Source organism: Vicugna pacos, chromosome 7 (assembly GCF_048564905.1).
Source record: "Vicugna pacos chromosome 7, VicPac4, whole genome shotgun sequence".
Taxonomy (NCBI): domain Eukaryota; kingdom Metazoa; phylum Chordata; class Mammalia; order Artiodactyla; family Camelidae; genus Vicugna; species Vicugna pacos.
The window spans coordinates 4,933,245-4,961,126 of NC_132993.1; the positions used below are offsets into that span (position 1 = coordinate 4,933,245).

At 44.0% G+C, this 27,882-nt stretch overlaps 1 protein-coding gene across 1 annotated transcript; it reads right to left on the reverse strand.

Moving 5' to 3' along the window:
- NUB1 (negative regulator of ubiquitin like proteins 1) lies at positions 1 to 26,342 on the reverse strand. The gene is made up of 15 exons (XM_072964129.1): positions 26,242 to 26,342; positions 23,631 to 23,748; positions 21,139 to 21,306; positions 19,370 to 19,428; positions 18,282 to 18,352; positions 15,715 to 15,897; positions 15,433 to 15,524; positions 13,435 to 13,541; positions 8,770 to 8,956; positions 7,954 to 8,061; positions 7,053 to 7,205; positions 3,430 to 3,576; positions 1,380 to 1,475; positions 509 to 686; positions 1 to 241 (listed from the first exon to the last, which is right to left on the reverse strand). Exons 2-15 carry the CDS (start codon positions 23,745 to 23,747, stop codon positions 63 to 65), a joined length of 1,845 nt encoding a protein of 614 aa, XP_072820230.1. The 5' UTR covers position 23,748; positions 26,242 to 26,342; the 3' UTR covers positions 1 to 62.
- Between the last annotated feature and the right edge of the window lie 1,540 nt (positions 26,343 to 27,882).

Here is a 27,882-nt window from a genome sequence, read left to right on the forward strand (position 1 = left end):
TTGCACTTTTCATAATGATAGAATTTATAAGCAGAAACTTAGTACTGATTTCTACTCATCACTTAGTTTTTCTTTGTTGCTGACTTTATATTTTCTACATAGGATAAGTACTCTGCAATAATAATTTCTTCATCTTCTAGAGTTGAGTCAAGATAATCTTCTTCATGTTCTGGAATATCTTCCAGTATCTCATTGACAGCCTCTGTCTCCATATCTTCATCAGTTGAGGCACTAGATGTACCTGCGATGGGGAGATGTGGTAACAAGCGAGTTAAGGGAAAAGAAAGAAAATTCCACGGAAAGACTGAACTGACCCACAGGAGCCTCGGCTACACCTTGCCTGGCTACACCTTGCCTGGCCACGCCACCCGAGAAGCCGTGCCGTGGACATCTGGGAAGCCCGTCTGAGTCCCCACATCAGCCTAGGAGAAGTCGTACCCTCCACCTGGCAGCTGCCACTTGAGCTGAACACTCTGCCCCACCTGGTGTTCAGAGCCCTCAGACCTACCTGCAGAGTCAGACGGGGACGTGGATGGTGATGGTGAAGAATCTTCCACCGAGAGCTGCAGGTCGGGAGGGAGACTTCCTCCATTGAGAGCGAGGGTCTGGGCTGCCAGCTGGACGTTCCCCCTGAACACTTTCAGGGCCGCTCTGGCCGCCGCCGCGTCGAAGCCCATGTACACCAGCTGGGAGGGCACAGGGGGTGGGCACTGCCGATGGGCCTCAGCTACACGGAGCTGACACGCGTCCAACACTCCTGTCCCCTCCACGCAGAGCTGGGAGAGCCTTCTCTTAGAGGGAGTGTGTTTTAAAAACCCGCTGCACGCGTGCACCGCTGGCCTTCCTGCACTGTGTGCACGTGAGGCAACTTGGCAAGGAACGAGGCAGACTTGAGCCACCTATGTCAGTGCCCAGGCAGCCCAGAAAGGCCGCCAGCTCACGGGCTGAGAGGAGGGGCTGTCTGTACAAACCCAGTGGCCAGCACCTTCAGTTCAGTGCCCCCGTGTAGCAGGTAGACTGCTGTGAAGGGGGGCAAACGTGGACAGAGTCACCACAGTGATGTCCTCTTGGGTCACGGGCAGGGAAAGGGGCCGACAGGAACGGTAGCTGATGCGTGAAGTGGTGCATGTGAAAGAGAAAGCCTGGAGAAAACCTTCCAGCTGCTTCCTTGTGTTTCCTACCCTGAAGGGAACACCTCGTGTTCTGCACCCACCCGCTGTGACCACTGCATGCTAGGCCGCCCCCTCCGGTGGGCCGAAGTCTCACCTGGAGTCCAGGGAGCCAAGGCTCCGGCCCTGTCCTGCCGCCAACCTCGTCACCCCAGCCAACCCCACACGAGGTTGCCCAGGCAGAGAGGAAGCAAATGCACTTTCACTCACCTGGTCAATGTTCTCCTGAGAAGGACTTTCTTGATGCTTGTTGGTTTCAGGATCTGAGTCATTTAACAACCACATCCGAGGGTTACTGAGAAGAATCTGAAAATGTACAGGACGCGCCTTTACTCATCACCAGCACCTGCTCGCTCACTCTGGCAGAGACCGAGCACCTGTATGTGCTGGGCAGACACAGCTGGAGGACACACAAACAGGTGGATATTGTGGGGAATCAGGCTGAGGGCACTATGGGAGCAGAAAAAAGGGGACCCTTAACCAGGCCGGTGTCTGGGAGGCTGCTGTTCAAAGAAGGTTCCTGCCAAAGGTCATGTCCAAGTTGAGGTGTGAAGGATGTTGTTCATCCTTCAGGCAAAAAGGTTGCTTCTGAGTAAGCAGGAAAGGATTCGGGAGAGCGGATAGAAGGAGGATTCCAAGAAAACAGGTTTGTTAGAGCTGAGCCTCGGGAGCGACAAGGTCATAAGAAGCTATAAACAGAAAGCTATAAGGTGTAAACAGCAATCCAGGGCTGTGCAGTGCAGTTTCTCTTTGGAAGGGTCATGCTGCAGACTTAAAACCTCAAGGAGAGCAGAGTCCTCTGGACCCTTGATTTCACTGTCACATGATACTTAACCTTAAAAGCCCTGTTGGGGAATTTCCCTTTTAACATTAAATATTTCTGTATTGATCAAATGTATTTACGTATTATTTGTATAATTAAAAACTATTTTTGAGCTCCATCAGTCCCTTCACATATTCAGAATTTTCTGGTTCTTTATTTCTCCAAAAAACCAAATTAGATATCCAAATAACATTTTTAAGCTAAAAAAATATATATACACACATATATTTGAAAATTCAGCTGACCCTTGAACAACACAGGCTGGGGGCGCTGACCCCCGTCGCAGTGAAAATCCACGTATAACTTACCGCGGGCTCTCCCTCCGTATCCACGGTTGTTCCACATCCGTGGATTGAGCAATACTGTACAGCATTTACTGCTGAAAAAATCCATGTATAAATGGACCCACGTAGTTTGAACCCATGTTGTTCAAGGGTCAACTGCAGTGACAAATGGGGACTTTTGCAGAATGGGACGGGAGGTCCTGAGAATAAAAGGCAAAGGCAGGTCAGGCCCCGCTGCCGGCAGGATCCAGTGTGTCCTCCTGAGCCGGGCCAACAGGATGACACCGCCCAGCTCGTCCCTGCCTACCCGTCCAGCCCCGTCTCTGGCCACTCCCCACCCCCCACGGCCCCGCCTCCAGCAAGCACAGAACCAAGACCTCAGCAACCCTGGGGCTCAACTCCCTCAGGGGCTCGTCTTCACCCTTCACGCTGCCCCTGCATCTGCCCAGAGCGCTTCTCCTCAGCCTGCAATTCCCTCACGACTCAGCTTGCAGCCCCTGCTCCCCCATCTGCTGTGCTCCCATATGGCAGCCCTCACCCCACTGTGCTGTGTCTGTCTCCCCGCTAGCCCGTGGGCTCCCGGGGCAGACGTCACCTCCCGCTTCACCTGCTGAGATTCAGCACAGCACCTGCCTGGTTAGTATCCAATCTGCTCCCTGAACAAACACTGGAAAGCATGCAGACCCAGGCAGAGCTACTACTAATCTGGACTCCAACCTGTTTAGTCACCTCTGAGGATTTATTTAAAACACCCCTTTGCCAACAATATCCTGTTGACTAAGTAAAAGAATAAAAGTAGACAATCAAATAAAATACTGTAATTCAAAAAGATTGTACTAAAACTTTAATCACCTTTCTTTCCTTCCATGTTATTGTTTAAACTCCTCCTCTGCAAACAGAAACCTCACACAAAGTTCCTGCCCTGGGAGCCCTGCCGAACTGCGGGTGGGCACTGAGGTGGGGCTAGTCCTCCTGGCTCTGCTACTGGGTTGGAGCAAGAGAGCTCTGACCCTCGGATCCACACCAGAAACGGGGAGGAAAGCCTGCAGCAGCGAGGCCCTGGGCTTCACCGAAGGACAAGGGAACATAAGAGCGGAGGAGGCTGGGGCTGGGGCTGGGGCCAGGGCCGGGGCCGGGGCCGGGGCAGGCTCACCTTCAGGGCCTCCTCCAGGTTCCCGACCGCCTGGTGGAGCGCCTGCTTGGCTGCATGCGTGGAGTAGCCCATTTCTTTCAAATAGTTTATGTTCTCCAGGCGGCGTCTCTTCTTCTCTCTCTCCTCCTTCCTTATTTGGTCCAATTCCTTAAGGAAAGTAGCAGAGTCACCGAGTTTGGAATTGAGAGTCTGTCAAAAGCCTTCTCAATCTCTGGTCTAGAGGATTCTGGGGGGTCACCAAGTAAAGTGAAAACCAAGAGGTGAGGTGACCTCCACCTGCCCCGCCCAGCCAACAGCATGTGGGCCACCAGGGCAGAGACTGTGCACCGTGCCGCTCCTGGGGTGGCCCAGCGGGAGCCAGAGACCCGAGTCCAGCGAGGGAAGACAGCGTCACAGTTACCACCATGTGGTGCCAGAACAGACCACTGGGAACCAGCGAGTGCACCACTGCCATCCCACAGACAGGTGGACGGACCTTCTCCTAGGGAGGGGGTGACAGAGCTTCCTGCATGGGTGGGAGAGATTCTCAGCCTCTGAGGAATCACCTGGGATCTTGGTGAAATGTGACTGAATGTGGGGACCATGGAGGGGGTGAGGGGGATGAGTGGTTCCTGGGTGGCGCCAAAGCTGCTGATCCCCCCACCTTTCTCGGTAGCAAGGACCTTAGGTGCCTCCTAGGGCCTATTAGTCCATTTAAAACCTCCAGAATGCTCGAGGTCAGGTGTCAAAGGTCACCTAATCCTGTGGTTCTCGACTCTGAATCTCTGAGGTGCCTGGTGCTGCTGCCAGAGCCTGAGAAAGGCCGCAGAAGGGTCGGTCTCCTCCCCTCCCTGCCCCAACCCAATGAGGAGAGTTCTGAATTCATTCTGAAAACAAGTATCATTTTAAAAGGATTTTTGCTGCTTTAAAAAAAAAAAACAAAAAAACTAAAGTTCAAAAGCCACTAATTCAGTCCAACCTCATCATTTTGCCAATGACAAGACAGAACTCTCTCAAGACAGTTAAGTGACATGGTTAAGGTTGTCACCGACAGTGTAGCTGGGATGAAGGTTTCTGCACATTCTAGAGACGGTCAGCCCTCGCCCCAACACAGGGAGGACAGCACGAAAAACAGCCTTTCCTCCTCTGATGTGTCTACTCCTGCCTCCGTGACTCAACCTAGAGCCCCCTCTACACTTGTCAGCAAGAACATGGCCTCGTCTCTCAGGAAAAGAAAGGAACCCTCATCATGGAACCAAACATTCCCAGCTGGTAGGAGTAGGCAGATGGAACGTTTCCAGAACGTTTCCAAGCATGAAGACACTCTCAGGCTGTAATGTCTGTGGTTATTTACAACACCTACCTGGGAGTAACCTCGGCAGCTCTGCTGGCCAGCTCCCGGGCCCCTTGACTTCATCTGGCCCGCTGTCTGCACCCCCTGCATCTCTAACTGCCCCCTAGCGGCCAGTCTCCCCAACTCCAACCCCTTCTGCACATGTTGTGGGCTTCATCATCTCACCCACCTACTCACAAGCAGCAGTGGCCGCTTCCCCAACCCAGTCAGGCTCCACCTCCCAGGCCCCAGCTCCATCAAGCTGACCTTACCTGCTTCACCACAAAAATCAGAGGTCAGCAAAACTACTCCGTATCACTCACATTTCGACTTTTATTCACATACACATTCCGTGTAAAATGCCTTTACCCTGTCCCATCCTCTGCTTTCAATTCCAGAAATTTCCAATTTCTTCCACTTCTATTTCAAAAGGCTAAGACGCACAAGTAACACTCAAGCAGAGAAAGATGCTGCCAGCCGGTAGACACAGGACTCAGGCGCCATCTAACTCTGAGCTGACACAAAGCTGGGGCCTCAAAGAACACTTTTTCTTTGATTATAAATGTCTAAGTCAGTTTTCTTTTAACCATGTAGATATACATAAGGAAATTATTTTCTGACACTTCCCTTTTTTCTAGAAAGAATTAGGAAAATAAATCAAAGAAACGACAGTGAGTATTGCAGAAATATTTTATGGCCACAGTAGAGTCAAACCTCATGAGAGAGAACTGGGTTCCAAAGTCAGGGCTGATGGCTACGTATGGCCAGAACAGGCAGTGAGCACCTCTCAGGAAGCTGCCATGCTGACTCTCACGACCCCTAAATACTTCAGCACTGTAGGTGACCCTGGTTTCTTTAGTCTGTTTCTTTCTGCCAGATGAGAGACTGGCCTGTGCTCAGGGCCATGATGTACAAAAAAGAGAAACTTTCAGGATCATATATTACCCTTAGTCAGTGAGACGCTCAAACCCAGAGCGCTGGGAACTGAGAGGCAGCAGACTCCCCAGAGCCCACATTCTGTGGGTCGTGGAGCTGGCCTTCCCACCGGCCACCAGCCCTCCCTAGGGTGTCGGAGGCCACCCAGCTCCCCGAGTAGGCCCGGGCCAGCCTAAGCTAAGGAGACAGACCCAGGCCTGTCGGGTCTTGCGTTCCCCTGGCCACAGAGACTGGCTCAAGGGCAGCCAATCAGTGAGCAGCTCAGACTGTCTGAGGCTTCTGGGCCCCTGACTGTGCCCTCGTTGCGATGGGATGATGCCGATAACACAGTGGAGGCAGGAGACAGAAACCAGGAACTCAGTGACAGGGCGAAGCCCTACTGATCAACTAACCCAAGACCCAGCCCGCCTCTGGGCTCTTTACAATTTAGGCCAGTAAATTCCTTCCCCACCCTTTTATTGGGTGTTTAAGCCAGTTTGATTGGACTTTTTGTTGCCTTCAACCAAAGGCATCCTAACTACACATCAACTGGGTGAAGAGTGAGCAGGGTCAACTGTACTCCACACTGTTGTTTTTATTTTCTCCGAGGGCTTTTGGCTTAATTCATAAAATGCACATCTAATAGGACTCCACTATTTTTTTTTAAAGTTTACTTTTGCTGCTTATAAAGTAAGGAAGTGAAGTAACTTTTACCACTTGTAACATCTCTTGGCTTTTCAGAACCTTCCGTAAAAACTCAGAATGCTATTCTCTCATGGAACACAGAAAATGGGACACAGAGAAAATCAGAGTTCAGGTTTTACCACTGATTGAACTATGCCCCCAGAGAAGCAACCTCTGAGCCTGTTTTCCTCATTTTAAAAACTAGCATATCAGATATGGCACCTTTCCTTCCAACTCCAAAGCTCTGAAGTTTTTTTTAACTGTACTTATTTCTAATTGTTTTAAATGATTAGTTTTGCACCTTTGCTTTCGTAACATAATGTTAATTGTTCCTATGACCTGACTCCTGTTTCTAGGCTAGATGACATCCAGATTGGTAACAATGGCCCCTTTAAAATGGTTTCCAGAAATATGCTATGGTAAGAGAGGAAAGATCGTTTGGATAATGATACCTATGAGCTACCTGACAACAGAGCAAGAATAAAACTAAGGAAACTGCACTGTCTGAACACTGATGCAATTAAAAAAGACACGTTTTCCTCCTGACTTCCCAGTCCGAAGTGATAAAGCGCTCCTTGCTAATAATACGTACTGCGGAGCTGTCTTTTTCTGTTCTTTCAGATCCGAGAGCTAAGGCGCTTCTGAAAAACCTTACTATTGCCTCAAGTTTCACACCTACTCAAAAGTACAGGCCAAGCCCACATGGAGGTACCTCTCTGCGGTGGGTGATGTGGGCAGCTGCATGGTCCGCGTTCCCGTCACATGCCCTCAGGCCCAGCCGAGCTTCCTGGGCAGTAAATCCCAACTGCAGCAAATTGTGAACTTTTGATGGATCAATATACAGCTCCTTGAAGAGCTGGCGTGCCTACAGACGGGGAAAAATACAAGAATCACGCAACGATAACAACACGAAAGCTTAACACAAAGCTAAAGTCTGAAGGAAACTGAACTGCATCCAGTGTGAATTAGGGTGTGTCAGATTTTAGATAAAAACTCTAAATGTGGCCTATTATCAACTAGGACAAGTGCAAACAGACAACACTCTGCTCACGTGACTTATATGAAACATAATATGAAAAAAACAGGGGCTGGTATCCATTACCACCTCCTTTTTTGTAATAAAATCCCCTGAATTTGAGCTGTGCACCTGGCATTTCTCACTCTCCCTCACAGCTGGATGTAGCCAGATGGTGAAGTCTAGGCCACTGGCATTTCCTGGAAATGACGGGCAACTCCTGGGTCATCTCTCTAAAGACAGATGGACGCTCTCTCTTGCCCCCTCTGCCGGCTGGAAGAGGCAATGACAGGAGCTGCCTTGGCTGCCACACCAGCTGCTCCACTGCCCTGGCTGCTCACTTCTACAGCTCGATGAGAGAATCAGAAACTTCTAGCCAATGAAAGGCACTGCCTTTTTGAGGTTTCTTCATGACACCATCTTGCCTGTACTCTAATGAATGCGAATATGTGTCTGGGATTTGTGAAGGAGAGGGAGATGTATGTATGTTCCTCACAAGTCACACACTATTGAGTTTTATAAGATACTTAACTTCCAGGGATTAAAAAAAAAAAGGAAGTGAGAATGCTTATAACTTTGGAGCATTCATTTTTCCTACCTTGTTGAGATATTCACAAGCCTCTTCACCATTTCCACTGTGATAATTTCGGATACCCTGAAGCAAGTAAAGTCTTAAAAACAAGACTTTCTCTTTTCCACAATTTCCCTAAAATTAGTGGAGGAGGGAAAAGGATAAAACTGTCTTATTTTCCATTACATGTCTATAATACTCACATCTGTAATTCCCTTTATCCCCAAGGGGCAAAATGGCATTACTAAAATGCTTTTAACTCCACTACTGCCAATGGCAAAAGCTAAGACCCCAGGGAACACTGACATCCCCTGCCCCAAACAGAACACCTGTCTCCAGACACCCAGGACAGTGGCTCTTCTGGTCAATGGGGAAGCCTGCAAAAACCCAAAGCAAGAACATCTTATGTTGTCCTGCAATCCCCAAGCAGAATTCTGATGACCCGTGGAAATCACCTGAGAAAAATCTGAGTCACAGCTCCAGAGCTCCAGAGCTGTGACTCACTCACGTGAACTGTCACTGTTCAAAATATCTGTGTTCTGCATTTAAATTGTTCATCAGAGTCTACTGAACACAGTCACCAGCTCTCTTGGTCAAGGTGATCAGTCGGATTCTGTGACTAGAAAACTGTGTTCCTCTGGGCCAAACACTGCACAGACCAGAGTAACAGCCTGACTTATAAAATGTTTAACAATCCCTTAGAACACAGCTTTTAAAAAGCACACTGCATGCTACTATCAAAACAAATTACCTTTTGGCAACAGCCTAAATACTTTTAACAAGAATAAACCCAAATTCCAGGAATGGGCTCAATAATACATAAAACAAATTACAGCAACATACTTTTATGTGGACCAGTCTCTGATGATTTTCTCCATAGCAATTTTTAAAGCATTTCTGGGCCATGTTTAATTTTTTCTCTGCATCTTCAAGGCATTCCAGCTGTCCCAAGCGGAAGTAGCACCACACTATATCCAGCTGGAGCACTGCGTAGTTATCCACTGTATCCAGCAGTTCTCTGCAGCACTCGCTGCCGGAGACAGAGGAAATGACATCACTGACAAGCAGCATTAAAAACCTTTTTGTGAATGACTGGAGTTTTTTCCAGCTTTTGGTACATTTTGAAAGACTACTCTAAAACAGAGATCCAAATGTTTATGAAGGGAACTATACTTAAAAATCTGAATCCTTCTCATGGGAAAAAAAAAAAGAGTTAGGACTCAGGAATAGCAGCTCAACACCACCTGCCCTGTGAGGGGGAGAGATAGACACACTTGTATGCGCGCGCGCACACACACACACACACACTCACACATTCCCTTGCTATGTTGGGATAGAGGCTTGGAAGGAAGTAAAATTGAGGTCACTGTATCAGAATCCCTCAGCAAACGTGGGGAGACTACGCTTTAATGCAGTGGTTTCCAACACCAACTGCAAATTAGAATCACCTGGATGTGAGGAATTTTTTTTCCTCCTTTTCCTTTTTTTTTCTTTTTAAAGAAACAGTGATGCTGGGACTCCACTAGATCAATTACAACTGAAACCTTTGGGGGCAGGGCCTGGATGTTGTATTTCTAAAATCTCCCCAGGTGATTCTAATGGACAGTCAAAGTTGAGAACCAAGGCTTTTAAGGCACACCAAAAACAAAAAAGACCCCACTACTTACTATGAATGCCTCAATGATGCGGACTCTGACAAGGCATTCATATCCAATCACAGTCAAGCAGGGAGGAAAAGCAACCCAGGAAAGTGCCAGGCTCTGGGGCCTCGCTGATCTGGGGGCCCAGGTGCAGGCTGCACCCAGGTACAGAGAAAGGGAGAGGAAAGAAAAGCCAATGGAATGTTGAGAGATGGACGTCAAGATTACTTATCTTGATTTTAAATTGTAATTATGTTAGATATTCATAATGCAAATCCAGATCTCAAGTTCCAACTCTTCAATAAGAAAGTAAACGCCTGTAACTATGCGCTCTACGTTAACTTTAAAGATCTCATCTGTTCACTTTCATTTGGTAGTCTACTGAAAATAAGACTCTCTTGTATAAAACTACAAAACCTATATGCCTTCAAGCTTCCCATCTTTCCCATCAAAATCCATTTGGGGGAAGAAAAAAAGAAGAAAGAAAAACCAAAAGACATCTGATTCTATCAGTCCCACTTTATAGCAGAAGTCTCCTAAGTGGAGGAGTGCCTGACCCAGGGGATGCCACTGGGCACAAGAACGACCTATCAGAGCAGGACTTGCATCCTGTTTGTTGTGGATTTCCTTGAACATTTCCAGTCTTCGTGAAGGTTTTATAACGTACACATCATATGTTACACACACAGGTGTCTGACCAGGCAAGGGGCACTGTCTCTGAATCTTCTGGTTAGCCTGAGAACTTGACACTGATGGGAGAGGGAGAAGATCGTGGACTGTGGTCCAGGTGAGATTTTCTGATCCACCTTTAGACACCTTCTGTTTCTGGAAGAGAAGACTACCCTGCCATTTCTGGGAAAGCGGGGGACATCTCTGCCACGGTTCTCAGTCTTATACATGTGAATAGCCTCAAGCATCAACAGCAAGGACAGAAACTGCCTCCTTTCACTCAAAAATAAAATCATACAACTCTAATCCCGAATTGACTGCCTGTGCAGCCAAAAACAAAACACAGGCACAGGTTATTAAGAGGTCCATTTCATTCTTTCAGTGTCAAAAATAATATTTTTCATTCATATATATACCTATAAAAAAGATCATGAAACCACATGTATATAATAATTCTGAAACTGTGGGACTATATTTGAACCTGATCATGTCACTCAGGAAAAAAATGTAAAGCTTTGAATAAAACTGTGTCTAAGAGTGTATTTTTATTGATATTGCTTTAGTAGCTTTAATATTCAATAGCCAATAAATTTTCATGTTAAAAACAAAATGTTAATGAAAATCAGTGTACATTTATTTAAATAAAATATGCTGAGCCTAGCTTTAGAAAAATTAAATCCCATTTGGGTTTAAGTCAGTTATTTAATAGAAATTTACTATATTTGCCTGAGGAATTGTAAGTTTTTATACAAAATAAAGATACTAATTTCAAGAAAGGTAAGCGAAGCTTAGGTATCTGCTTTTTTTTTTTAAGAATGGTTGGCTAAAAAGTCATTTTTAGTTTTATTACTGGCTTTAAGACACTGGATTGTGTGTAGTTTTTTTCATATTTCTTGTACTTGGGCTTAAGAAATATTAGAGCGTTGTTAAAAACACGTTACTTGAAAACAATGTAACCCTTTCAAGGCTTACTTTTAAGCTTTGTTAGGTAGGACCAGGGCAGCCTTTAAGACAAAATTAGCCCTACTACGTAGGCAATACCCCGCTGAACTCTGTCCGACGCCCAGTGATCACACAGGTCTCCACTCTGGCTGTGGGAACACTCTGCTTCTCGCAGGCAGTGCCTTCCCAGCCTCGGGGGGCTTCCTCCCACAGCAGACTGCAGGGCACCCTCTGAGGCTCCCTGAGGTAGCCTCTCCTCTCACCACGTTGGCCTCCCTGGATTCCCCGGATTCCGAGTTCCATCTCCAACGCAGGGGGCTCTGCCTCGGTTTCTCTTCCCTGCACTGAACCTGGAAACTGCGCACCATGAGCTAACTTAATTCACAAGGTTCCCCTCATTTGTTTTTGTACCTCCGGAATCACTGTCCTACATCGCCAGAAAAACCACTATTTTCATACATTTTCGCCCAGTTTTTCAGCTGCTGCAGGTGAGAGGGTAAATCCAGTCCCTGTTACTCCATCTTGGCCAAAAGCAACCCCCACTTCGAGTTTTAAATAGGGAGACAAACTACTCCCGGTCATACTGCACACCACACCCCAAGATGCACAGCAGAAAGCTGTGATACAGCCTTTAGCCTACGTGGAGAAGGCAGGAAAAACACCAAGCAGGAGAGGAGACAGAGCAACGGAAGTTTCCTCACCTCCACTGCTGACCTGCAGTAGAGTTGACCTCCTTTACAAGGAGAGGGGACTCACACAAAACTATGCTTGTAAATTGGCCTGAATAAACAGATCCCCAGGGCGGAGAAATCACTTTCTACTTAAAAAAGCACTGACAATTATTATTGGATTATTATGTCTACTACCCACTGAACAAGTGAACACACTGTGAACTGAAGATATAGTTACTTTTATTCAGGGGTTCCCTGAGACCTGAAAATGATTTCAAGCATTTGTCCAGGGTGAAAAGACTGAGAAAGCTTTGAAAAAAAAAAATAAAATAAAATAAAAAGACTGAGTAAGGCTCATTCAGACAAATCAAGACCAACCATGTCTGGGTAACTGCTGAAGCTGGATTATAAGTATATGCACTAGTCTCTATTTTTATATAATTTTGAAATTTTCCGTATTAAGAAATTAGAAGCAATTATGGAAAGGAATAAAAAATTTACCTGAATTTTAAGGACCTAACTTACAGCCTGCACTACGTGCAGCAGAAGAGAATAAAACTGACCCTCAGAAAGAAGCAGAGACAAAGGGTCTGAAAACTGGAGTAGCATGAAGCCCTTGTTCTGGTTACTTCTGGCTTCGCCCCCTCCTCTCAAACATTTTAGACAGTAAACCCCCCTTTTTGCTTTAATTTTGTTCACCTACAGGTGCTGCCAAACTATAAATACTTGCATTTACTTTCTTGAAGCATACAGTACATACTATTCCTCAAAATGGAAAAGAAAGTTAACACTAAAGTCATTACTTTTTGACCATTTTCAAATACCAAGTCTATTTTTCAAATATTTCATCTGCCTGAATCCAGAACCATTTCCTATTAAGAGGAACCTGGAGTCCTTGGGAAACTGCTGGCTGCTGCTCTGGGGCAGGAAATGTCCAGGATGAGTCTGGAACCTGGGCACCAGAGAGCAGAGACTACCACAACTACCCAGATCAGGTCACAGGGAGGCAGGACCACCTGCCAGCTGAAGATGCTGATTTAGGCACTGAGGTTTGAAACACATCAAATGTGTTAAAACCCATGAGCTCATACTGATACTTTAAAAAAAAAAAGGAAGGGAAACCCCACCAGTGACATCATCTTTGGAAGATGCTAGGGAAGCAACTCATTTATTCTGAAAACAAGAAAATAAGGAGAAAGACACAAGAATTTTATCTGTCTTTCTGTACAAATTGTACCTCAGGAGAACCAAACAGCTGATGAGGAAAACTATGCTTCAAAAGAATTTGATGGGGACTGTATAACGGCTAGTTCAGGCTGACAACACACCACAGGAAACACACATGACATTCTACACGACAATAAAACAAGTGCATATGTTTATAAAATTCCTTACAGGGAAGAGAGATCAATTAGAAATATGATGGGAAGAAGAAGTTCACAAATTGGTCTACACCGTAACTACTCTTTGACATTAACCGCCTTAGGTGAAAACCTAAAGTCTGAAGCATACGGGGGTGGGGAGGGTGCTGTGTATAACTGCCCTCTTTCTTAAAACTGGCAGTCACCAAGTACAAAAGTGCCTACCAGAAATATCTGTCAGCATCCAACAGGCATGGCAGGGCTATTCCATATTCTTTTCTTTTCAGGAAAGCTCTGCCCTTCTCATGATATCCCATTGCTAACATAAGGGCCTAGGAAAAAATAAAGATTAAAAAAAATCACTTTAAACTATAATAAGACAAATTATATTAAAGTATATTACATCTACCTGCACCCCAATGTTCATAGCAGCACTATTTACAATAGCCAAGACATGGAAACAACATAAATGTCTATTGACAGATGACTGGATAAAGAAGCTGTGATATAGTTATACAATGGAATACTATTTAGCCATAAAAATGACAACATAATGCCATTTGCAGCAACATGGATGTCCCTGGAGAATGTCATTCTAAGTGAAGTAAGCCAGAAAGAGAAAGAAAAATACCATATGAGATCACTCATATGTGGAATCTAAAAAAAAAAAAAGACAACAAATGAGCTTAAATATAAAAGAGAAACAGACTCACAGACATAGAATACAAACTTATGGTTGCCAGGGGGGAGAGAGTGGGAAGGGACAGACTGGGAGTTCGAGATTTGTAGATACTGACAGGTATATACAGAATAGATAAATAAGTTTATACTGCATAGCACAGGGAAATATATTCAAGATCCTGTAGTGGCTCACAGTGAAAAAAAATATGAAAATGAATATATGTATATTTGTGTATGACTGAAAAATGGTGCTGTACACCAGAAACTGACACAACATTGTAAACTGACTATAATTTAATTAAAAAAAAGTATATTAAGTCTAAAGAAATCAAATAATATAAAAACAGACAAATGAACAAACAAGAACCCAAGATCACAGCTAAATCTAAAAGCCAAAATTAAGAAAAACAGAATTAAAGCTTCATTTCATTTAAACACTGAAACCAGTAACTCAATTTAACGTGGCTGATACGGTCATAACCAGCACTAGTCGCTTTGTTTTCATCAGTTTATTTCAGTATCTGCTGGTCTAGATCTATTGCTAGTATTCTGTAAGACTAACCACATAAAAACACAGCTAGTAATGACTTTATCTTTTTAAAAGAGCATTCATTTTACTTTCTAGTCTTAATTAGGTTTTCTCTCAAGTATTTGTCAACTGTAGTATTTCTAAAACAATTTTTTAAAGGTGATCCAAATTTTTTTGAAGTTCATTAGCATTTTTAGATTTGAATTTTTATGTAATTCAATTTGTAAAGGTTTTTCAAAAATATCTAAATGTCATCATTTAATCTAAGAATATGACATCTGTAGCAGGCAAATAACTGCCACTGAAAAAAAATCAACTCAATGACAATTACAAAGTTCGCTTATTACAAATTAACTTTTAATTCTTCACTTTAAACAATAAAATTCATAAAGTAAAACCTACTCAGAAATGTCCTTTAAAGACCAAAAAATTAAAATCAACTTGACCCACAGTCATTAGAGCTTCTGATGTAAGAAGCTATGGGGCTCCGGCTCAGAGACTGATTTCATGAGCCAAACTGTAGATGCTGCTAAAGACCCCCTCAGATACGTTCAAAGGTAAAACCACTTCCCCACTTATTCCAAATTAAAGAACGAGGCTGTGGGGAGACACGGAAGAGACGGCAGAATCACCTCTCATACTTTTCCCAAACTGCCTAAACCCCTACCGTGCCCCCTATTCTGAACCATCCCTTAGGGAACGCAGGCCTCGAGGAAAATGAACTACACCAAAACAAGCACCGCCACAGGAAGCCTCTGCCGCAGACAGCGAGGCCCTGCCGTCCTGAACTACTGCACTGAAAGCCGCAGGGTGAGCCAGCCGGACGCAGCGTCCATCATATGGTGGCACTCTCTGCTTATGAGCTAGAGACAGAAAACTCTTTCTAATCTAATATTTATATAACATTCAAAGACAAAGTAACTATATAACATTCAAAGACAAAGTAACTAGAAAACCACTTCTGTTCTGACAGCAAATAGAAGAATAAGCCATACATTTCTTACAGTACTTACTTTTCTTTCTGATGGAGGGATTCTGATTGATCTGCCTGTCTGGTTAGCTATGTCTAAGTACGGTGTGGTTTCTGGATCCACCACCATCTCAGCTGCAACAAAACCAAAAGGAACTCCACTAACTCAATGTTAAAAAGCCATGATGGTGACATTAAAAATATCAGACTGTTGGTGAAGAAGAGCCAACAAGAAATGTGATCCCGCCTCGCCCCGCCCCGTGTGAGTGATGCGCGGCCACCTCCAAGAACCTGCGCAAGGGAAGGAGTCTGAAGCCCTGTGTACCTCTCTCTGCCAGTATCTCCAGCCCTCTCTTAGTCCTCTGAATTCTTTTTTCTTTTAGTTTGGCTTCACATTGCTCTTCTTCTTCAACCTGGGTGTTTTTTCTCGCATCCTCTTCAGACTGCTTCAGTTCGAGCACCATAGCTTTTACATTGTGAGTCACTCCTTGATTCTCGAGTGTTTCTCCTGTAAACATCAGAAACACATTATAAAAAGTTATTAAATTTACTGGGGAAGAGATCAACCTCTATGTTAAATGGATTCCTTAAACCTGCATTAGCACTTGCAAACCACCATGCCACATAATTGGTAAGAATATGTTTGTTTTGTTGTTTTGGGGGGAATTAGGTTTTTATTTATTTATCCTTAATGGGGGTACTGGGGATTGAACTCAGGACCTTGCACATGCTAGGCATGCACTCTACCACTGAGCTATACCCTCCCCTAAAGAATATATTTAAACCTAGTTATTTAACTATGATATTATTAAGTACTGGTTAAAATCAGACAGTGAAAATGGACTAAATTAATCCTTTCCAATATTCTTATTGTAAGTTCAAATCAAAGCAATCATTGTTTCAGCATCTACTACAGAGGCACGGTGCTGGGTAATACAGAAGGAAAATGAGAAAGTCCCATACACAAACCCTCCCACCCTCTAGCTGGAGATGTGATAACCCAATTCCCAGCAATGGACTAGAAGTCAGAGAGCAGCAGCGCAGTGTGAGAGGTAATTTATTGAAGGAGGTGAAAACAAACACCTCGGGTTCCACCCCTTTTTAACTCTGTGGCCCTGAGTAAACCATTTATCTTCCAGGACCCTGTATCCTCATACATAAAATGGAAATAAAGACAGAGGCAGAAGTCAATGAAAGAGAATGAAAGAGAGTATTAACAAAATCAAAAGCTGACTCTACGAAAAAATCAATCAAATATACAAACCTAACAAAAATTAGGTCAAAGATGAAAATAAACAACAAATAAAATGAAAAAGGGTAAACACAGATCACAAACATTATAAAATAACAAAATGATATTATGAGCTATAAACATAGTCTGAACACATTTCTGGAAATCTCTAGTTGGATATACATACATATATATATATATATGTATATATTTGAGAAACCTGACAACCATTCTAACATTTATACTGAAAAGTAAAGATCTTCCAATAGCCAGGTCACCTTGATAAAGAAAAGCCAACAGGGGGACTCATCTTACTAGATTTTAAAACTAAAACAAAGACAGTAATTTTTAAAAATTTTAAAAATTAAAAAAAAACCTCTATGGTTCTGGCTCAGGAATAAACCTACAAGTAAATGGAAAGAACAGAAAGTACAGAAACAGAGCCCTAATAAAAGGGACACCAAAAATCAAGGTGGAAAGTGCAAGTTTAGTAAGGGATATAGGAAGAAAAATAAAGCTGGATCCTATCTTTTATATTTAGAGGGGGTCTCTGAGTAGATTAAAGACCTCATACTAGAAAACTCAGAAGACTATGGGGTTGGGGAAAGAACTTCTTAAAACACAAACAATAAAGTGAAGAACTGATGGATTTGGTAACAAGAAAATCAATCACTCGTATGTGGAATCTAAAAAACAAACAAACAAACAAAGCATAAATACAGAACAGAAATAGACTCATAGACATAGAATACATAGACATAGAACCCCCTTGTGGTTGCCAAGGGGGTGGGGGGTGGGAAGAGATAGACTGGGATTTCAAAATTGTAGAATAGATAAACAAAATTATACTGTATAGCACAGGGAAATATATATAAGATCTTATGGTAGCTCACAGAGAAAGGAATGTGACAATGAATATATATATGTTCATGTGTAATTGAAAAATTGTGCTCTACACTGGAATTTGACACAACATTGTAAAATGATTATAAATCAATAAAAAATGTTAAAAAAATAAATAAAATAAAGTTGGAACAACAACAACAACAAAAAACCAAGAAAATCAAGGACTTCTGCCCAATGAAGGACATCAGAAACAGAATTAACACAGAGAGGAGATGGCAAACAGTGAAAAGGTATCTATGGTTTCTAAACAGGTAACAGGAAATGGCCAGAGGTGATGCTGGAAAGGAAGACTGGGCTAGACTGTGAAGGCTGCATCACATCGGGCTGGGATGTGAACGTGATTCTCTGTAGGCCACTGGAACCTACTAGAAACCAAACAGACTACAGAGCAGGCCTGAACTAGCTACCTAGCAGCTACCTAGCTACCTGGTCTCCCAAGTCCATTCATGTCTCCTTCAAATCCATTCCCCTACTGCAGCCAAAGTGATCTCTGAAACACAAATATAATTCTGTGCTGCTTCCCGGCATCAATGGCTTCCCACTTCTCTCAAGAACCACTGTAATATTGAATAAGGCTCATCAATCCGGGGTTTCTCAGCAGCACTACTGACATCGTGGGCTGGGAATGTCTACTGCGGGGGCTGTTCTGTGCCCTGCGTGATGGTCAGCAGTGCCCCTGGCCTCTTCCCATCAACTGTCAGGAGCGACCTCCCCGGCCTCTGGCAGCCAATTCCGCATACTTCGCCATAGCATACCTAGTTGAAGTTGTTTCTTATTTATGACAATTTTGATATAATTTTCTTGAAATCCGAAAGTTTCAGCTATTCTGTAAAAATAAACCAGAAAACTGTAGGTAAACATATTTGTTACTTACTATCCACTAAATGGATTTTAATCACGATAGCTATTTTACACATTTCTCTCAGAAACACCCAGTATTCCAGTTTAGTGTCTCATAAACATTACTTCGGATAAAGCCAGCTTACTAGATGGTTATTTTGAAACTGTGTCAGAGACAATGTCCTTTTGAAAACTATCTGTTTTACTACTTGATTCCTCACGAAGTGGAGACCACTGGTGCTGTGTATCCATTTCAACAGGGCCTAGCTGCACGGCAGAAGAAAATCCATTCTCTATACCTTCTGCGGTCCCCCTGGAGGAGCCCATAATAGGGGTGGGTGTGGCATACAGTCTTCTGCTCATTGTGTGTTGAATGAATGATGCTTCCTGAATCCATCCCTAACAGCCCTGATGTAGACCAAAGAAGAAAATGAGAAAAATCAGCTTAAGAAATACCAACTAGCTCGCCATGGAGGTACTCAAAACACTTACCATTTAAAAACATACGAGTAGATGAAATAACTGACCAAGGTCTCAAAAGTCAGATTGTCACTAGTATGTGACAGGCAGGTATTTTTTCTTTTTACAGATAGGCCAACAGCCTGAAATTGGTTGAAATACTTCACTGAACATCACGGTAAGCTATCAGCACACTAAGGAATAAAATTCAAAATGAATGACTTGGCCTATATCAGGCTGTCTCCCATTTATGGCACTCACTCATCAATTCAAACATGTATCAAGTACATGCATCCAGAGTTCCCACCTGATCTCCTGTTATACCAGGAAGTGAAGAAGACTGGTGCAGGCTTGAGTTCTCACTCTGCCCTGAATGGCCAGTGTGAGCCTGAAGAAGCCCTTTAGCCTCAAAGCTGCAATTTTCCCTTCGATATAGTGGCGATGACCATACCTGCCCCTCCTCTCATAGGACAGCCAGTGAGGATCAAATAAGCAGGCGTAAAAGCACCGAGAACACTGGGGCACAGAGCACACAGATACTTACTTAGATCTCAGTTCTCTGCCAGTGATGTGCAGTCGGGTCTCCAACAAGTTTTTCCTATCCTAAAATAAGACAGACAAAATCCAGTTGAACGTGGCACTTTTGGGAGCTGTTATTCTGCCTATAAAACCAGAATGGCTGATATCAGACGATGGAAATGGATAAGGACTGAAATGATGCCCGCCTAGTGGAGAAGCTACTGAACCTACCCTGACACGTGCGGACCCTGTAACCCGGGAGTCCTCAGCGGGCAGCAGTGCGGCACCACAGGAAGGGCGTCAGCCTCTTGGGGGCAGTCAGCTGCTCCGACGGGTTAGTCACCTGTCTACTCAAGGGAGCTGGCCTCTGCTCCACGAGGCCCTAGCCCACTACCTCCCGCACTAAGGCCCTCAGTGAGCAAGACACATTCCCTTCACCACCCCCACCGCACCCACTGAGGAAGGAGTGGCAAGACACGATTTTGGTAACTTTCTTTCTCCGTGGCTGCGCTTAAGAAAAACATGTGGGATCACTAGGGACCATGAGACCACGCAAATCATCTGCTCGGATGCCATACTCACCAATCAGCTTTCTGACTGGTGGTCTGGTTTCCCAGGTACTTGATACTAGCAAAGAGGAGTCCTGTATATGTAAGGTCCTTTAAATTCATGAACTGGCATTCTGAGATAGATACATACATGCTTTTCTTTTTCTCATAAAGCTCTTAATTTTTCTAGGAATTTTTAACAGCTTTATAAAGATGGAATTTATACACCTTAAAGTTACCTGTTTAAAATGTAAGAGTCAATGGTTTCTAATGTTATTTACAGTGTCATACAACCATTACCATAATCAAATCTCAGAACGTTTTCACCACCTCCCCTGCAACCAAACATATCCACACCTTCTATTCCCCCTCCCTCCTCCCTGACCCCTGCCCATGAATCAACCATGAATCTATTTGCTCTCTATGGATTCGCCTATTCTAGATATTTCATATTAAGTGGAACCATATTATGTGGCCTTCTGTGTCTCATTTCTTTCACGTTTTTGAGGTTCATTCACAGTGCGGAGTATCAGTACTTCATTCCTTTTTACGGCTGAATAATATTGACTGTCTGGGTGCCGCCCACTTACCCGCTGACAGACATATGGGTTGTTTTCACCTCGGGGCTGCTATAAACATTCAAGTTTTTGTGTAGACCTAGTTTTCATTTCTCCTGGAGTAAAGCTGCTGGGTCACATGGTAACTCTGACACACATATTTTAATTTCTTCTGAGAATAATTAACATTGATCAGTCCTAAGAGGCCAGCCCCCTCTGGGTGGCCTGCCTCAGTAACATTTCTGGACTTCAGCTACCGAGGACGTGGCCCTGACACAAGGTGGCCCAGGTCACTGTGGCCCTGCTTGGGCACTCAGCTGACCACCCTCTGACCTCCACCAGTATAGGGAAAAAGACAAATTCCTTTGTGACACGTCCTACTGCACACAGTTTTGGGAAACCCGAAATCACCTTTTATTCCCCATTTCTGCTAAATATTCATTCAAATTCAAGAAAAGGTAAGACTGCAATGCACAGCTCTGTGAAGTCTGGAGGTCAGACCACTTTGTAAATGTTCCAGTTTAAGAATCCATAAAATTAACTTATAAGTTCATAAATATTCAACATGTAAAATAACTTAAAAGAATTTTACCTTTGGATTGTAACTTCAAAAAGAACCCACAATTTATCTGATCACATCACTAAATTAACTAAGCACTAGTAACTGTAAATTTGGGGAAGTTACTCACTCTTTTTAATCGTGAGGGTAAAAAGACTTCAATTGTAGCAATTCCTGTGGTTTTATAGTGTTCATTTCCTGTGCCACGCTCGATTGCTTTGCAACGTATTTCTTCTATTATCTTTTCTACTTCATTTTCACAACATTCTAGCTTGTCAGAGTACTTCTTAGCAAGGTCCTATGAAGAAAAATTTTAAAACAGCAATATAGTACCAAAAAAAAAAAAAAAGCAAAATACAGACCAGTGCTTGCAAGACTCTAAGGCAAAAAACTCTGATAGGGTGGTGATCACCCATATCATCATGAAATCTAGACTGTGGCTTGACATCTTGAGAGGTGTAGAGTTTAAAGAGGATCCAGGAGAAAATAAAAACTATAAAGGACAGGAAAAGAGGTCCAACAGAGAAAGTGAAAAAACTGGGATTACTCTGGGGGAAAAGAAAGGTGGGCTATGACTTATATACTTCGCAGTATATACAAAATTACTTTAAAGAACAGTGAACTGTTCAACACCCCTACAGGGTGGTAGCAAAATAAACAAACAAACAAACAAAACCCAGAGAAAACATTCTAATTTTTCTAACTCATGAGAACAAGTCAGGCTAGATGATGGTGGAAGTAAATATTTATAATAGAGGAGATGTTCATGATATATATAAAGTTACAAACCAGATCAGAGTATTTTATTTTTAAAACGATATGAACCTATTTATAATACATATTTTTAAAAAATAATCACACATGAAAAGACTGAAAGAATACACCAAAAATACAAAATATGTATTTTTAAAAAGTCTATATTTTTTCATTAAGTATATAGTATTTTTTAAACCCAAAAGTACATATTATTTTTATTTCCAGAAAACAAAAAAGGTTTTCAATAAAATACTTAGAAAAAACTTTCTATAATTCTCTAGGAAACACAGTTACCTAGTGAAGATTTTTTTATCCCCTCTCCTGACACCAACCAATTCTGATACCAACTGGATGTGCTACAACTCAATTCAATTCTGCTACTAACGATCTGGAGTTAGCACATTTCAGGGACCAGATATCAGGTCCCTGAGTTATTCACACTTCTGTCTGACTTGGTTATAAAGTTGAGGACTCCTATAACCCCCGCCCCTCAGGTACAGGAATTTGCTAGAACAACTCAACAGAATTCAGAAAAATGCTCTTCTAATTGTTCACTATAAAGGACACAAGTGAACACCTAGATAAAGAGGTATGTATGGCCAAGTCTGGAAGGGTCCAGAGGGCAGGAGCTTCTATCCGTGTGGAGCTAGGGTGTGCCACTTTGGTGCATGGCTGTGTCTGCCAATCTGGCAGCTCCCAATAGCCATCATTTAAGGGTGTTTATGGAGGTTCCATTATGTAGGCATGACTGATTAAGTCACTGACCACTGGTAAGTAACTCAATCTCCAGCCCTCTGCCCTTTCCAGAGATTGGAGGGTAGGGCTGAAAGTTCCAAGCTTCTAATCAAAGTTTGGTCTTTTAGGCAACCAGCCCCATCCTGAAGCGATCTCCAACAGCTGCCTCATTAGGACAAAAGATGATTCTATCAACTTGCCACTCAGGAAGTTCCAAGGGTTTTAGGAGCCAGGAATTGGGGACAAAAAATAGCTTTATTATCCCACACCTACCTTCTGAGCCAAGAGACTATAACCAGCAAGTTAAGAAGAAAGGTCACAAGGTGGGTTGCAAAAACAAAAAGTGAGTCTTGTCAGGAACAGGAGAGACAGGAAAACTCTGCAGCTGATACAGCTGTCACCTCCCAAGTGTATCACTATGTCAAAACATGAGACAATTTGATGCCCTCGTGACAATCCTTAGTCCCTGATAAATTTTATACCATTTTATCTCAGTATACTCAGACTGAGAAAGCAGAGAAGTAGATTCTAGGATATTCCAATATAATAGATTTCTATCAAAAATGATTAATGTAATGTTCCTCTGCTTAGAAAGGCAGGCAAACTTCAATTTCTAGAAATTTCACTTATGTAAAATAACGCCATTTCTGATGATACCATAAAAAATTGAGATGTAATTACTAGGAAAATATTTTTGGAAAAATGAAGAGATAGCTGTAGTGTACACAAAGCTGGGGGAGGGCAGCAACTGTTTCACAGCAGACCACACTAGCAAGGAGGGCTGAGAACTGACCAGGACGCTAACCTTGAACATGTAACATACTAACCATCTGGCATTGGTACTTCTCCACCAGCAGGAACACCCAGATTAATAATTTTATGTAACACTGTGAAGGTATCAGACATGGTATATGCCAAAATGATCAGATAACATTCTCTTGTGAATAAAATCTTATTAAACAAAAATAAGCTTGCCAACTCCTAGTAAAATGTGAGAACCTGCTTATCACTAATGTTTCAGGTTATGCCAAAAGTATACATGGTTGTGCCTGGCAATTTCTGGTGACTTCTCCTTATTTTCCAAGGAGACTTATAACACTGCTAGTTATTAATGTCTTAAAGGAAAAATACCTTCAGTGCCAAACCAACTTCTTTATTTTCATTTGTATATGGAGGTTTCCAAAGTTGAATTCTGTCTTCCCTTAAAAACTGGGTCAATTTTGCTTGGAGATACTTCTTTTGTGCCATCCTTGAAAACAAAACAGTACATCAATGATACCCCATGCCACATTTCAAAGAGTTTTATAACTCGCCTAACACACTGATGTATTTTGTAGAGTAAGCAGAGCTGTCTTTCCACTTCTCTAGTTTAATCTAAATTACTTTTAGATTGGGTTTTATCCAGCTCCAGACTTCTCTAAAAGATACATATTTCATATAGACTGAAACATATTATACATCCAACTATATATATCACATAAAATATGTATTTCAAAGTTGCTAATAAGTACCAAAGTTTATTACTCTTTTCTATTTCTTAACGTGCTATTATTCTCCGACCTAAGAGAAAAGATAAAGTAAGAGAAAGAGAAATCCCTAAAGTAGTGAACTTTTATATGCAACTCAACACAGAGCTTATCAATTCTCTTACATGCTGGCTATTTTAACACAAAAGACCAATCACCCTGGTCAGTAAACATAAAGAAAAGCTAGCTTGAACCATGAACTAGCAATAATAAGTATTCTCTATATCTGAACTTTTAAAATTAAAAATTTAGTATGTATAATACTAGAAAAGTTTTGCATGACATTTTATGATAAAAGCAGATCTACATATACTATTCAAATCAATGATGGTTGAATCATCATTTTACAGCTGGGAAAACAGGCCCAAGTTTGTAAAATGACTCAGCCACGCTCACACAACTAGGCAGCACTGTAACTAGCACTGGGACTGCTGCCTGCAGCACTGGACCACTGGATCCCGCATCCCATCACAAAACCCCTTGCTGCCCCTCTGTCCTGGGTACTAACTATTCTCTCCCAAAGAAGCACACACAGCGATGGAGCCATCTATTCATCCTTCACTAGCACAGCAACTCAAAGGGCTGAGTGAGGCTGCTAGAGACATGAAACAGCTGACAGGGGAGTGCAGCCAAATCAGACAAGCAGTAAGAAAAGGAAAAGGGTATTAGCTCCTGAAGGATGAAGACAAGTACCAGAGAGTGAAAAAATATGTAACAGTTAATATAACCAAGATAAGTAAGTAACTTTCTTTTTTCTATTCAGGGCCCGTATTCCACATACCCCAAAACTCAATTCACCTGATTTTCAAATCAAGTTTGATAACAAGTGTATTCATAAGCAAGTGTTTTGAAAGTTCAAATCTATTTTATATCAATTTGGGGACAAGAAAGAGGGTAATCAGGATTGGGGGGCGGGTAAGGGATAAAGTAATAAATACATCAAAGAGGGAGCTGTGTGCCTCCAGGTAACCTATGAAAGAATCCCAGATTTTCAAGCACTGCTTCTCACACAGAAAACATTAGTACTTATGTGCATTAGCTTTTCAAACACAAATAACTTACATGACCACTACACAAAGTTAGCTCCCTACTCATAAATGTTCAGAAACTCTGACTAAAGTATTACTTGAGGAGGGCGAGGAGGAGGGTAATTATTTCATGGGCCATTTACTGAAGCCACGCTATCTGTAAGGCTGAATGCACAGCCCTCCGCCATTCCATCCAAGTAACTACCTGACCAAAGTCTCAGAGGGTTTCCTAAACTTAGTGTGTGGCCCACACTCCACCCACCAGCAAATAAATAGCTAGGAGGGTCTATGTCCCACCACCTAATGTTTGAAAAAAAGATTGAACCACAGTCTTGAAACTTAACAAAACTTCAGTTACAGACAAAAAAATTGGCGAGGATACACACTTTAAATCAAATCAGAAGGGGAAAAGGTTTAATAAATCAATTTTCGATTTTAATCGGGTAACTGAAAGGTTCATGCGTGCCATACAATGTTTAGCATCGCAGCTCCCCCTTCTCCCCAAAGCAGAAATTCATTAATCCTACTGCTCTAAACTGAAAGTGAATGGGTATAAACGACTCCTTTAAAATTTCGCTTTCACTTTTGTAAAGACTCGATCAACGCTACTTTTATCCAGGGCCTTTCAAATATATACATATATATTCAAAATACGTGAAATTCTCTTAGGCAGACTAATACAAGAATCTTGTACTAAAAAATAAGAGTCTGGTAAGGAGCTGAGAAATACAGAATCAGACCGTCACGGATGGAGAAAATAAACAGTGTTTTCTCATTAAACAGCAAAGAAAATCTGTCTTTGATTGCAAATAAATCCCAAATGGCATATTTGGAATAACAATGTTATGATTCAAGTTTTCTGTATGGCTAATTAGATTAATTTTAATATATACACAAATTTTTCTGTCTCTCCTCAAAAACAATATTCAATGTTTTTAAAAAATACCCACCACCCCCGCCCAGCCCAGAGCAAACCTAGGGCCCGGCGAACGGCCGGCGCGTCCCGAAGTCCCGGCCCGCCGCCCCGGTCCCGGCCGAGCCTCCCCTCAGGGCGCCCACCGCCCGCCGCTGCGGTCGCGCCCGACCCGCGCGGGGTGGCGTCCGGGTCGCGCCGGAAGATCCAGGGGGCCGAGCCGCGCCGCATAAGACCCGGGCTAGGAACTGAACGCTCCGCCACTGCCTCCTCACCTGCGCCACCGCCGCGCCAGCCCCGGCCCGCCAGCCCCGACCCGCCGAGTGCCCGGATGCGGCGGCGGCCGCCGTTTATTTTCTTTCCGGGTGAGACCGGCCCCGCCCCCGACGCCGAGGCCCCGCCCCGCCCTGCCCCCGCGCGGCCCTGAAGGAGGGTTGTGGGCGGGACCAAGAAGAGAGCGGGCGGGGTATAAATATATGGTCGGGGGGAAGCGGGGCGGGTGAGGGGCGGGGCCTTAGGGACGAGGGCGGAGTTGGTGGGGAGGGGCGTGGTCAGGAGAGGATAAGCTGGGCGAAGACCGCCCCCGAGCCTGGGACTTTAGAGGGACGCGGGTGGACCTGTAGGGAGGACCCTGGCCCGGGGCTGCAGAAGGACTCGGCCGGGAGCTGTGAAGACCGCCGGCCCGGCCCTGTTTGCCAGAATTCAGAGGAAACTGAGCCCGGCTTCGTTTCTCCAAAAGCCTCGAAAGAGGCCAGAGCACCTTGCAGGAAGCCACAAGTGCCTCGGAAGGGAGGGTCTGGACCTTCCACAGCCCGATCTGCCTCAGCCCCCGCCCCGCCCTCGGCTCTAGGCCCGACCAAATGTGTTGTCCTCACTGCGCGTCCGGCTGTTCCTCAGCCCTCCATCACCCCACTGGGCCTCCCCTCGGCGAAATTAGGTTGCTTCTACCGAACTTCCCGGCCCCGTGCCCTCGCGCTCCTCTCCTCGACGCTGGCCCTACTAACCGGGTCTCCACACACTTTTAACGGCGAGGTCTGTGAAGGTCCGCCTACCTCTGAAGCACTCTGCCCTCTTCTGTGGTAAATACAAATAAGCCTATGGCCTAGGCTATGTCGTATGTCTAGGTGGGTAAATAAGACAAGTGTGCCTAAGAACTAAGGGCAGTTTGTGAAATGCTCTACCAACGGGCGCAGAGCTCGGGTGGTTGAGCACAGGTGCTGGCAGAGCTTTGAGAGATGGTTAGATTGGTCTTTCATAGGACTCGGGAATTGACCCCATCTCAGACCCCAGAACGTTTGCTCTGATAAGGCTGTTGGCCCGTGCATTCCAAATCCCAAAGCCCATCCGCGGACCTGCTCAAGCACTGTCGTGGGGCAGAGTTTGAGAGCATGGGTCCTGCACACAGGCAGCCGCTCCAGGCCGGGATATCTGGGCAACTACCTAGCCCTGCCTCAACCAGGATAATAATACCACTGCCCACCAGGGCATGGTGGACAGAATCTTACACTAGGATCTGTCCCTCTCACTACACTGGGACAACCCCAGGGACACGATTAGCCCCAGCAGTACATTTCCCAAAATGGATGTATTAGGTCTAGAATAACACCAGGAGCCTCAGATGAAAGGGGCTTTGCACTCGCTCTGATACCCTCCAGCAGGAGAATGCGGCAGGACCCCTCCTCCTGGTGCCCTTCCACTCTCTAGGGATGAGCCTTGGGTGGGATGAGCACCAAAATCCGTTTTAGAGAAGAGAAGCATGTCCCCAAAGGTGTCCTATGTGCCCATGTTCCTGGCCCCCCCCCCAGAAGGACTCTGCACATACCAGGCAAGCAACTTCTGTTCCCCTTTTTACCTCTGCTGACTTGCAGGTGTTGCCCAGGAGCCTAGTTGTGCATAGGAAGCTGGCAGATTTCAGT

Bases quoted from the DNA above. Each gene is read 5' to 3' on its own strand.
- NUB1 (XM_072964129.1), bottom strand. From the start codon at position 23,747: ATGGCACAAAAGAAGTATCTCCAAGCAAAATTGACCCAGTTTTTAAGG. The intron at 15,898-18,281 runs GTATGCTATGGC...TGATGTTTACAG, and splicing joins TAAGAAACAACTTCAACTAG to GAGAAACACTCGAGAATCAA. The intron at 8,957-13,434 runs GTAGGCACTTTT...TGTCTCCGGCAG, and splicing joins GATGCTGACAGATATTTCTG to CGAGTGCTGCAGAGAACTGC.